Source organism: Pholcus phalangioides, unplaced genomic scaffold (assembly GCF_987345545.1).
Source record: "Pholcus phalangioides strain wild (caught in Gottingen) unplaced genomic scaffold, Ppha-v1.0 ptg000030l_1, whole genome shotgun sequence".
Taxonomy (NCBI): domain Eukaryota; kingdom Metazoa; phylum Arthropoda; class Arachnida; order Araneae; family Pholcidae; genus Pholcus; species Pholcus phalangioides.
In genome coordinates, this window is record NW_028301620.1 from 7,242,825 (window position 1) to 7,256,086 (window position 13,262).

The 13,262-nt window shown below is 35.6% G+C and overlaps 1 protein-coding gene across 1 annotated transcript; it reads right to left on the minus strand.

Moving 5' to 3' along the window:
* Positions 1 to 3,514: 3,514 nt before the first annotated feature.
* On the minus strand, positions 3,515 to 11,035 carry LOC149067518 (mpv17-like protein). Its single transcript, XM_089252655.1, has 3 exons — positions 10,592 to 11,035; positions 8,705 to 8,775; positions 3,515 to 3,825 (listed from the first exon to the last, which is right to left on the minus strand). The coding sequence occupies exons 1-3, from the start codon at positions 10,932 to 10,934 to the stop codon at positions 3,649 to 3,651; spliced, it is 591 nt and encodes a 196-aa protein (XP_089108781.1). The 5' UTR covers positions 10,935 to 11,035; the 3' UTR covers positions 3,515 to 3,648.
* Positions 11,036 to 13,262: the final 2,227 nt, after the last annotated feature.

A 13,262-nucleotide genomic window follows, 5' to 3' on the forward strand; every position in this document is an offset into this window, starting at 1 on the left:
TATTTCATAGAATATCAACGCATAAAATACAAAAGATACGCACGTGTGTGACCGACAGAATATACAGAAGTAGTTATAGCACATGAGTAATGATTTACACATGAGTAACATGTTTTGAAAGAAAAAACAAAATCATTTTTCAATCGATGGAATCATGACTTAGAAGCTGTCGTTAAATTCAAGTGTAAAAATTGAATTATCTCACGGAATATACAGGGTGATTCAAAAATCATAGTGCAGTTTTAAAGGGTGATAAGGGCGTCACTTGAAATGCCTTCGAAGTTCTATAAGCAGGGTCCGACTATGACCTGATGGGGGTCCTGGACAAAAGAGATATTGGGGGCACCCTCGACTTTGGTCGAAGAGATTTGGTACGTAGGCAAGTACAGTACATACTGTTTGTAAACACTAAGAAGAACGATCTTTCTCTAGAACAGTTTTGATATTGGTGATATGTTGTCAATGACTAGTCAATGCTGTCTCAACATTTGAAAAATTTCCTTTTTAAACCTCTTTCTATAACTATTTAGCATTTGTGGAATTGCATCGCCAACCTGATCCAAGGATGGAAAATTGTTGCAGTTCGTGTGAAGTTTTGCATTGCAAAAATACAGAATCTTCATGAAGATGTGAGTTGACACACATTTCATGTTGATCAAACATGCAAACTTTCTTGTCATCATTTCATAAGAAATTTCACTGTCAAAAAATGTAAAATTGAGGAATCGAACAAAAAATAGCGACACATTGAGACATATTTTTTGCCGTGAAGTTAATACGGCAATAGTTGCATTATACATGCAGTGTAAAGTCTATTACTGATTGGTATTGGTATATCATTAATAGGGCTAGGATTTTTATGACTTAAAAACTGACAGAATATGCTCCATAAAAATTGCATTTATGCTTACAAAAACTTGAAATATGCTGTAAAAACCTACAAATACGCTTTTATAAAATAGGCTGGCCATATTTCCGCCAGAAAAATAAGGGAAATTATAGGAAATCGCCAATAAAATAGTCAAACTGATGCCAAAGGTATACAAGTAAAATTGCTAATAGTTGCTAAAATCGCTAATTGGGAAATGAAGTTAGGGAAGAGGAAGAAGAGAGAGAGAGAGAGCTTTTATGTGTGTATGGAAAAAAAATCCTTGTTCATTTTTATGCTGAAATATGCAAAATAATGCTTCAAAATATGAAAATATGCCCCTTAAAACATGAAAATAATGAAAAAATGCTCGTTCGCGCAAAAATAGCGAAATATGGAGTCGTAGAAATCCTAGCCCTAATTATTAATATTGATATATAATATAGTTTAATAATAATGAGCGTTTTGGAAATAGCATGATGTGATTTATAGAAAATTTCATTGATTTTACAAAATTTTACCAAATAAAATTTATAAAAATTTGAGTAAATTGTATAATATTACAAATTTTAGGTTCCTTTAAACATCGGATCCTGGGCAAATGCCCATGTCGAAATCGGGCCCTCATTCTCAGGCGGCATATTCACGTGCTGTCGAGTTACAACGTTGTAAGGGATCCTGGGCAAACATCAACCTTTCAAACGCGGCGGGCCACATTGAAACTTCTCAGAAGCCCGCGGGCTACCAACTCATGCAATTTAGTGACATCTTAATAGAAGAGGCTAATGGGGTCCAAGTGAGCAGGGCCAAAAAATGAATGAAGACGCATTTATTCTGAAATTATTTCTTTTATTAATTTTCAATTAGTTCTGAAATAATATTTTTTCACTAGTTCTGAAATAATATTTTTTCACTAGTTCTGAAATAATATTTTTTCACTAGTTCTGAAATAATATTTTTTCACTAGTTCTGAAATAATATTTTTTCACTAATTCTAAAAAATATTTGATCGATTACTGATTAAATTTATTATTTTGAGATTAATTTTAATCTGGAAATCTTAAATGATTCTTTGTGATTTATTGATTTATTATGAGATATGAATTTCGGTTAGAACTTGTGAAATTGTTTCTCTCGCTGATTATAGTAATTAATTGTAACTGTAATAATTATAATGTAACTGTAATAATTATAATGTAACTGTAATAATTATAATGTAAGTTTAATAATTATAATGTAACTGTAATAATTATAATGTAAGTGTAATAATTATAATGTAACTGCAATAATTATAATGTAACTGTAATAATTATAATGTAACTGTAATAATTGTAATTGTAACTGTAATTAGTTATTTTTTCACGAATTCTGAAATCATGTTTTTAGAAAATACAAAAACTATTTCTTTCATTAATTCTTTGTTTTTATCAATTTGTTCCGAGATTATTTCTTTAATCAATTTCGAAAATATTTCTGTCATTAGTTCTAGAATTAATCGTTTCCCAATGTTTTTATCCACATTCTGAAAATAATCGGCGGGCCACGACAAAAACTACGAGGGCCAAATGTGGGCAGCGGGCCACCTGCTGTAAGATAAAAAAAACAACAAAAGACTGTGCGTACAAATTCCCTTACTTTTTTTTAAAAGTATTCCTTTAGGGTATAATGCCCATAATGACTTATTTTCAATGTGTCTTTTCGAGCGGTACGTCTTGTCATGCTAGAAAATTCATGACTAATTTTCGGAATTCACAAATTCATGAGCAAAACCACAGTCAAATACAGAATGACTGTGGCTTCCCCCCCCCCCCATCCTCAGCAAAGTTAGCTAGCAGGACTATAGAGTAAGAAGGTCATCGCTTTGATATTGCTCTTGCCTCCTTCTCTCAGTGGCATGGTCTCAAAGCTGCTGTGTGATGTGTCACGGCCCTGCTATTTTTTTTAATAGCAGATGACATCAGCTTGCAAAACGTACGGTATTGAAGAGGATTATTGTAAATTTTAGTTGCTTATTTTACGGTTTTCAAATGAGTGATCTCTTATTTGGGTTGATGGTGTTATTTTAATGATACTGGTATGCACGTGTGGTACTTTTATAATCTCTTTATAATGTAAGAAATGGAATTAAATTCAAGAAACAGTTGGTAAGTAGTGTCTCTTGATATTAGCATTCACTAGAGGATTGGGAAACTCCATTTTAGAGGGGCCCGCAAAGCTGTTTTCGCTAAATATTTAAGACCATCCCTGAGTACAGTGATCATGCAAACTGCTGTAACTGACAAAGTAGCAAAGACGCACTCGGTTCTGCAGGGCAATGACGTCACCCGCGACGTCAATTGGTACCGATTCCAGCGCCTCATGAGACAGCCCCTGTTATATGGCCCTGGGAAGCTAGGCTACATCCTATATGCACCACTCATGAATTTTTGAACATAAAATATTCGAATAAGTGTGCTTTATCACCTCTCAAAGTTTGTACGATGCGTTCAGAATCACCCTTGTGTAATGTAAAGACTAACCAGTCACACAGGAACTCACAAAAATTCAATTAAATTGTAGAATCACAATTGGAATGTGCATTTGTGAGTCTTGAAAATTCGGCACGATTATAAAATGGCACAAGAAGAAAAAAAACAATTAACGTGCAGATCTCGTTTCCATGTAATTGATGTCTGCTTCATTGTCCGCCTCCATCGTCTTTGTCATTGTAATGAGAAGAATATAGGAAATCCTGTCGAATGGGGAGATAAGACGGAGACACCAGGAGAATGTCTCATCGACTAGGAATGCGTCGATGATTCAGATGATGTGGCGATGTCATCGACTTGTCGTCTCTTGAACAGGCAGAGCACGTTGCACCAAACGAACGAAGCTGCACCGACGAAAGCTACTCTCGTGTGAGCTGGCATCAGACCGAAATTGATGGCTTGGATCGTCGGCCAGAAGCAACAGCTTACCTACGTTAGAAATAGAATTGATTTTTATAAATACCGTAAAAAATACCAATACCATTTTAAATACCTTTCACTATATACACTATACAGGGTGCGTAGAAACAGTGTGTATGGCATCATATTGGCGAACTGTTGATCCTAGAGGCATACTTCCAATTAGAAAAAGTATCTAAATAACGTGCAGTACTCAGATATGTCATTCATATTTCGAAGGGTTTTGTATAGTTATTAAAATAAAAAAGTTAACTTTGTATACAGTCCCCGTCTGCCCCACAACCCGATTAAAAAGTTTTTGCCCTGTTTCTCTTGATGTCAACAAAAACATTCCATGTTTCTAAGTGCATTAGGAACATGCATCTTCATTATTCACTGAGATATTCGAAAAACGATGGAAAATTGAAAAAAAAAAAAAAACAGCTGTAAATTTGGAAAAACCATTTTACCAGCATATATATATAACGCTGTTTTTCTCCAAATTTCCTCAGTTTTTCGAATTGAATTTGAATATCTCACCGAATTCAAATATAACAGGCAAAATGCCCAACGACGTGGCTTATAAAAGTCTGTAGTTTTCCTGTAGGTGAGTTTGAACCCATGCACTCTTCCCATCTCTGGCTTCTTGTCTTACCAACCCGCCACCACAGCGCTCTAGTGTGTTTAGACATGTTAAATTTCTTTGTTGGCATCAGGAGAGACACCAACAACTTTCTAATTGGGTTGTCGAGCACACGGGGGAAAAAGTTATTAAAAATTATAAAAAGTTAATTTGTAATTTTAATAATTACAACCCCTTGAAGCATGAATGAGACCTGAATACTACACGTTATTCGGAAACATTTACTATCTGGAAGTATAACTCTAGGATCAATGGTTCGCCAGTAAAATGCCATACCCGTTTGCTATGTACCTTGTATATTGACTTCAGTAGAGACAGGGCAACAACTTTCTAATTGGGTTTTTGGGTACAAGGTGTCCTTATAAACAGTAAATTTTTAGATTAATAATTGTACTATTGATTAACTGAATTATTGATTTTGAATTATAATTTTTGAATTTTTGAACAACGAATTGTTGTCTGTGAATTTTCTAGCAGAGTATTTTCCTAGCGGTGAATTGTTGCCGTAAATTTCCCATAAACCATGTAGAACTTAGATATGTCATTAAGTTCGCAAGGCGTTGTAGGCCTATATAGTTAATAAGAGATAAAAATTAGACAGCTATTTATTTTTATGAACACTTTGGCTTACGGAAAATTCGCTGCCAGAGAAACATCCAAATAAGAAATTAATTTTTATTTTTCCCAACGTAAATAATAAAAATACGTCAAAACTAAAAAAATATCTTCACTCGATAGCGCTGCATACCATGCATCATAGATTCCCAGATTCTAAAAATGAGACAAGGACATTCCTACGCGCACCGCTAGAAACGGGACTTCCTCAAATTTCCACAACAGATGGCGCCACTACACTGACTCATAAATCGGCCGTAATAATTTTTCTTGACTAAAAAAAAAATTCGTTAAAAAAGAAAACAATTCTCGGAATTTCGATGGCTTTTGGTCAAATCAGAAATTAAAAAAAACACAAAAACACACTCATATTATAAGGGGTCTCGTACCATTTGACGTGATGAAAAACTATGCTCTAATAGAAATATAATTAAAACTGCTAATAAACTTTCACGCATGCTCTTAATTGTATGTGTTACCATATGCTGGTATAACGTTTTACAAATTTTAGATACTTAATAATATGTACATTTTCAAAAGAAATGCATTATAACAACTTGCGCGCATAATATATACAATTACATCAGTGTAATTGAATGAAAATTGATTAAAAATAAAGGAAACTTCAAGATTCATGAAATGGTGCAAAAGAAGGTTGAAAGTTCCTTGACTCAACATCTTATTTAAAATTTTAAAAAAATAATCAATTTTTATGCAATTACATTTGTGTCCTGGTATTTTATCATGCGCCCAAGCTGTTTTCAATGCATGTTTTTTTGAAAATTTACAAAAAATTAAGAATCTAAGATATGTAACAGTTGATCTAATTTTCACAATAGATGGCGCCACTAATTCGACCAATATAAGAAAAACCAGCCACAACAATAATTTTTCCCGACTCTAAAACAGAACTGCTACAAAAAAGCAGAAACAGGAAAAAATTCTGGGAATTTCGACGGCTATTGGTAAATGTGTATGGGGAAAAAACACAATCACTTACATCAATGTGGGAAAAAAAATTTGCTCAGGAAAAAAAAAAAAAATTCCGGAAACCTTTAAAAAGGAGGGCAAACGAGACGTAGGAGGACGCTTGATAATGACATCAAAAAGGAGGACGGTTGGTAACCCTAGCCATATATGTTCCGGGAATTTAATAAATCCGGTTATTATGCATAGTTACCAACCATTTTTATAAGTTTTTTTAGTTTTTGTTTTTTCACATTTATCGGTGATTATGTGTAATCCCCAGCTAGTATTGGTAAATATGATAAATCGTCAATAAATTATTCAAATTTACCGGAAATTATGCTCAAATTTCGGTCTAGAATGATGGATTCGATCAGTGATGTTGCGTATGTTTAAAAATGTTTGATAAAATGTGAAGAAAGCTAACAAAACAATTAGGAACCAACCATATCGAAACATTACTGGGAAACAAGCTCATATTGGCATGTGCATAAGCATATTTTGGCTTTTTTTTAGCATTAATGCATATAAATCCATAAAATCAAAGAATTTTAGTGCATATTTTTGAAGGTTTATTCAAGTTCACTCAATTTTTTTTAATATACTTTTTCAAACAAATATTGTTCACAATATTTTCATAACATTTTTAAATGGTTTTACCCTGCAGGTGAAATTTAGTGAATTATTACATAATTTTAAAGGATTTTACGAATATTAACCGTTTTATTGTAAGGCTATTTCTAGAGATATGTCAAAGTGTTAAATATTTTTCAGAACTAGTATCGGAATTCTTTTGACATTGCTATTTTCATTATTGTGAGCAGTTACAACAAACTGAAAATTAAAAAATGCCTGAATAAAAATATGTAGAAGATATTTGCATATGCGGTATATATATATATATATGAGGGGATATTTTTTTTGTAAATGAATATTATATACATATGTACTAAGAAATAGAAAAGATGCATTTTAAAACACATCTTTTTTTGCATGGTGATTTTTAATGCACATTTTCTCATTTTTTATACATATTTCGGAATTTTTAAATTTTTCAAGATTTCTAATGCACATTTTGGTATTTCAAGTGCATATTTTTGTATTTTTAAGTACATATTTGCATATTTTTAGAACATATATTGACGCTTTTAGTGCATATAATCTGGGCTCTAGTCAAGGGCGTAGCGGAGGGGGGGGGGAGCCGGTGTGGTGGTCGAGTGGTTATAGTGACGGACTCGCGATGCGAGGATCCGGGTTCGAACCCCACAGTGGTGGTCGGCTGAAGTTGGTTTTCTGTGGTTCCCAACTTCAAGGCACGAATGCGAGCCGATCTCCCCGTTAAAAAGTCTCGCCACAGAGAGCAACAGGCCTACAACGTTACAAATATTCAATCATTACACTTCACTCACAATTTGAAGTATAGATGGCAGCACTGAAACATCATACACAACACTAGCTACACACTCAGACTGTTAGGTGCACATACACACTTTGTTCCAGACTCTGCCACGAAGCTGGGCTGGAAGAGATCTCGGCAACGGGATAAGTCCGGTGGTAGAGACCCTGGCGTTCATTCATTCAGCGGAGGAGGGGGGGGGGTCTTGTCCCCCTCCTCCCGAAATGTGAGAAAATGACCGGAAAAAGATGGTTCGTACGTATTTTTAATTCCTTTTAATGAATCATAGAATTGAACACTTTCTTTCTTCTTTTGCCTCTTGGCTGAGGCCTGTCTTTACTTCTCATCTTTGGCGAAAGCTTTTAGAAGTTCATATACCGACTTGTTGTATTTTTCACTTGGCGACTGCCGTCACATTATAAACATTCTATTTTCTGTCTCGTTCGTACGCTTTGATGAAAGAACTGACACATGACCCCTATTGACCAATCAGAAAATAGCAGTCAGATTGCTCTAAATCTAGAGATATCACACACATCTTGGCGGGAACTTTTAGAATAGAGAGGTCCGGCTTACCCCGGCCGGACCGACCCAAAATTCAATTAAAACATGTAATAAATTAAAATATTAGAGTTTTCCTCCCAAGGGCAGAGGATGATGGTGGATGAGTGTTGTGCGTTTTTCTTATATTTTGAGTGACTTTTTTTTGGTGAGATTATCTTGGCTTTATTAGCCTATAATTTGGGCGGCTTTTAATATGATTCTTTCCGTAATGTGAATTTGCTTTTTGTTTTCATTGAATTCCAATATAACAACCGAAGTCACAGGATATAAGGATGGATTAATTGTTTTGAAGTTTAATAAATATTTCAAATTTTTAATTATGGAACAACGTAATGTCACCTCAGTCTCTTAATGTGTATTGTTCATTTCAATTTAAAAAATGTTCGTGTCTCCCCTGCCCCCCCCCCCCGAAAAATTTTGTGCACCTCCCTTGAGAAAAGATTATGGTAAGAGATCTTTATTAAACATCCTGCATACGATACGGCATTTGTATATGCAGCAAAACATCGCTACAACGATATATAATCGATAATAAAAATACATCTACAATGATATTTTTTTCAAATCTTGTTTGGAATTGCCTGGCGAGGGGCGATCGCAACCCTCTCCTAAGGGCGACTCTGCATGGGGGGGGGGGGTCGTGATAATTAGATTCGATACCATGATTTTCGGGAGCAATTATGGAACAGAAATATAAATACATACATAGGTATCGGTGTACTTACCGCGTACGTACTCACGAATTTCTCCCTGAGTTCTTTGAAGAGGTCTTCTTTGCCCTCAAGTAAGTTCATGCCTGAGGAATAAACAGAAAAGGAAAATTTTCATCATTACTTTTTACTCGCATTCAAAAGCATGCTTGAATGTATTACAGCGCACATTGAACATGAATGTATTACATTGTAAATACATTATATCAATGTATCACGATAAATGTGATAAATCGGGTTCTTATGCATAATCACCCAAAATTTTGGTTAGTTTGACAAATTTCCTTAAATTAACCAGTTTTTCCGGAGATTATGCATAATACCTAAGCGCCACGTCATTGGTAAACATGATAAATCGTACTATATGATATACTTTATTTTTCTTTCTTCCAAACCGAGCACAACTCAGGTCTATCGCCATGGGCAATTTACTACCAAGTGAGATGTGTCGGAACCTAACAGTCTGAGCGCGTATCTAGTGTAGTGTTGTGTATGATTTTTCAGTGCTGCTATCTATGTTTCAGAAGTGAAATGAGCGAAGTGTAGTGACTGAATATTTGTACTGTTTGTAGGTCTGTTGCTCTCCGTGGTGGGACTTCATAACGGGGAGATCGGCTCGCATTTGCGCCTCGAAGTTGGGAACCACAGAAAACCAACTTCAGCCGACCACCACTGTGGCGACGGTGGGGTTTGAATCCGGATCCCCGCGATTATCCGAGTCCGTTACTAACTATATAATATACTATAGCCTACATGATAATTCATTCCCGTCTTTCGTCATTGTAACGGGGTAGACGCGCAAAGGGAAGCAAAACGGCCAGTTAGACGGAAATCACTGCGAAATTGCCAAATATCGGGAATAAAATGATGCAGGAAAACGCAGAGGATGTAATTCATGAAATAAGAAAAAGTTTTGCAATATTATTTGTTATTATGATTATCATAAAAAAATTATAAGTTTGGAAAATAATCTCAACCCCAATTTTTGCATTAAAGAAACAAACTTGACTTAGTCTCGTTTAAATACGGGAAAAGACGCGACATTTTTTCATGGAATTATCGGGATGGCGAAAACGGTGCCCAAACCAGACTGAAAAAGTTGTGCACTCCTGCTGTATATAGTTCCAGATTTGATGAAGAGAAAAATAATTCCATGAGAAAAATAATTCTGAAATTCATGAAAAATTATTATAAAATCAATGAAGAAATATTATAAAATAATGAGAAGTAATTCTAGAATTAATGAAAAGTTATTCTAGAATTAATGAAAAATTATTCTAGAATTAATGAAAAATTATTCTAGAATTAATGAAAAATTATTCTAAAATTAATAAAAGGTATCTGAAAATTCATGAAATAATTCTAGTATTACTGAAGAACATAAATTTAATGAAAGAAATAGTTCTAGAGTTGTATATAATGAAAAATAATTGTAAAAAATGTGAGAAATTACATAAAACTAATGTTAAATAATTTGAATGTAAAAATTCTAAAACTCATCAGAAATACTGCAATTCTAAAATTAATGAGAAATAATTCTAAAGTTAATGAGAAATAATTCTAAAATTAATGAGAAATAATTCTAAAATTAATGAAAAATAATTCTAAAACTAATAAAAAATAATCAAAAATTAATTAGAAAAATAATGAAAATTCAGAATTTATCAAAGGAATAATTTCATAATTCGTCATAGCTTTCCATAAATTGAACACCCCCTCCTGTTTTTTCAGGGAGGCCCTGTGTTGGTCAACCTACTGCGACACCATCGACTGATTCCACTAATTTCGAAAACCAAACATATTTTTGTTAATGAAAATAATATATTTTTGATCAGAATTTTAAAATTAGAAGTAGACAAATGGGTCGCGGCTGAAAAGAACCCCCCCAAGATCCAGACTCACCGACGAAGAAGACGGCTATGCAAGCTGGAGAGCTGACCAGCTGATCACTGACGACCTTGGCGGCAACTTGGCGCATCGCACGTGACGGCAGCATCCTGTCCAAGAACCTGTACCAAACGAACAATCCGGGACCGATGGCCGTCGAACTGATGACCGCGTACCGACCCAGGGCACCATAGTCCAGTTTGAAAGGCTGTCGCGAATCCGTTCTGAAACGGCTGTCGATGAACTGCTGGGTCGCTTCTGCCGAGACGTACAGGGCGCCGAACGAAACGACATTGCTGAGCATGGGCCGACGCTTGAAGACGCCCATCGCCAGAGATAATCGCGAACGCCACGACATAATCCTCGCGTTGTGTTATTCACTATACATTCGGAAAGGAAGGCGAACAAACTTCCCGTTGTGAAACGACTTGCCCGTTATCTGGGTCGTCAAGCCGTGTTTGTGTGGCTCTGGCCATTGACGTCACTCATTAGTGAGTGACTTGGCACGGGATAAAAAAAAAAGAACCCTCAAGCTGCGTGTAGACACGGGGCCTTCTTTCAGTTGGAAAATTGCCAACATCTGTGATTATCTCCGCCACGAGGGGAAACGAAAATGAAACAAATTCCGTCTCTTTTAAGCCCTATTGACATTTATTTTGCGTATTATTCAAATGCGACACAATCAATTAATGAGAATGAATTTAGATATTTGATTTAATGATAATTTAAAATAATTTCATGTAACCGTTAAATAATATTGCTCGTCAGTTTCAAGTTCAAATCTTCTCACATTCACCACATAAAAAATTGATTGCTGAAATTCTGCGGCAAACATAAAAAAACCGGCATTATTTTTAGCGTATGATATTTACACCGGTGTGCAGCAGAAAAATGAACAATATATCGTCGGCCTTCAGAAGTAACCAAGTCCAAAATTGCAGTTTTGAGATATAAGCAATTTAAACGTTTGAGTAATTATAAAAAGTACTGTACAGATCTCAAACTTTTCCACTGTAGGTTTACTGCTGTTTAGATAATAGATTTACGAAAGAAATAAATCAAATTAGGTAGTGAAAATTATTTTATAAAACTTTAACTTTTATAATAGATAACTACTTTGTGGTTAATAATTTTTCGCAACATAAGATAATTAATTAAAAATTCTGATCAACTGCAGCAGTTTATAGAATATTTTTGAAAGTTTAGAACGAACCATTTATTCTACTTGAATTATAATGAATAGTTTAGTTTTTATTCAATAGGTGACAGCATGAACGTAAGTTCAACGCTTCTTTTCATGTATAGGGTTACCTGGTCCAAAAACTGAAAAAGGAGGACGTCTGCACGCGCGCCCCCATTTTAACGTTACTTCAACTAATTTATACAGCAGATGGCGTCACTACAAATCAGCAGTCAGTGCTGTTTGGATCCTGCTTGCTTTGAATAGGAAACGTAACAACACCCGCCCCCACCTTCAGAACATGGCATTAAATTGTTGAAACAATAGTATCCTTAAAAGGGATGTTGCAGTTTTCTTCTTCCAGAGTTGTGCGTGTGTTTTTCGGACTGTCTTTTTCATATTATCCTGAAGCTTGGCCGCAACTGTAAAGGGGTAGGTGGGTGCCCCTTCGCGCTGAATCACAGAAGGCGCGAATTTCACCCTACAACCTCACCTTCAACATTGCAAGGAGGGGCCAAAATGTTCACTTGTCCCGGCTGACCAAGCATTTAGGACGATGCCACACGAGCGCAATTATCACCGTAGAGAAAGGATTCGTGCAATGCACAAGTACGGTTACCAGATTCGAAAACTGAGAAAGGAGGATGACTGCACGCGCACCCTTGATGACGTAATTTTCCCCAATTTTCAAAATAGATGGCATCACTTTTCTCCCGAAAAAAGGAAAGCTCCACCACCACCACAAATAATTTTTCCCCCAACTAAAACAGAGCCGCTATATGTGCAACGGAAATTTTAAAAATTCGGTTATTATCTATAATCACCAGCTATCATGCACAGTTCCAACCCTTTTTTCAAGTTATACGAATTTTGTTCTTCACATTCACCGGTAATTATGTATAATCTCCAGCTCTCTCTCCCTCTCTCCAGCCTAGGATGATGGATTCGATCATTGATGTTGCTTGTGTTTAAAAATGTTGGCAAATGTGAAGAAAATATGCCCTTTATTCTGAAATTCTTCAATTTTATGCGTTTGTGTGCATTAATACTGAAAAAAAGTCAAAGCTTGCAAGTGCATGTGCAAGCATTTATTTACGTATAATCCGGGCTTTAGTTATGAAAAGGTTATATGCGAACTCACACCCGATAAGCTGTCAACAAAGAGAGTGGCAAATATTAATGATATAGTAGACGTTTGTGAAGTACAAATACAACGCCACAACAGGCAAATTGCCCAACGAGGTGGCTGACTTAAGAACATCATGGATACCCGAGCCATTTTTGGAGGCCCTACCTACTACTGCTACACCACACATGCACCCCGCCCACACCCACCCCCCCCCAACGAATCGGTACATGCGGGAATGTGCGTGTACGTGTAGTGAAACCTGACATGAAGTTTTTTGTTTCTCTGTAATGCTTGTTATGTGTAGTGCTGCCATCTGCGACCAGTTTTTCTAACTATGAGTGAAGTGTTATGATTGAATGATTTATCGTTGTAGGACT

Coding starts and splice junctions, on each gene's coding strand:
- LOC149067518 (XM_089252655.1), bottom strand. CDS start 10,934: ATGTCGTGGCGTTCGCGATTATCTCTGGCGATGGGCGTCTTCAAGCGT. Junction 8,776..10,591: donor CATAGCCGTCTTCTTCGTCG/GTGAGTCTGGAT, acceptor TTTATTCCTCAG/GCATGAACTTACTTGAGGGC. Junction 3,826..8,704: donor AATTCGTGAGTACGTACGCG/GTAAGTACACCG, acceptor TTTCTAACGTAG/GTAAGCTGTTGCTTCTGGCC.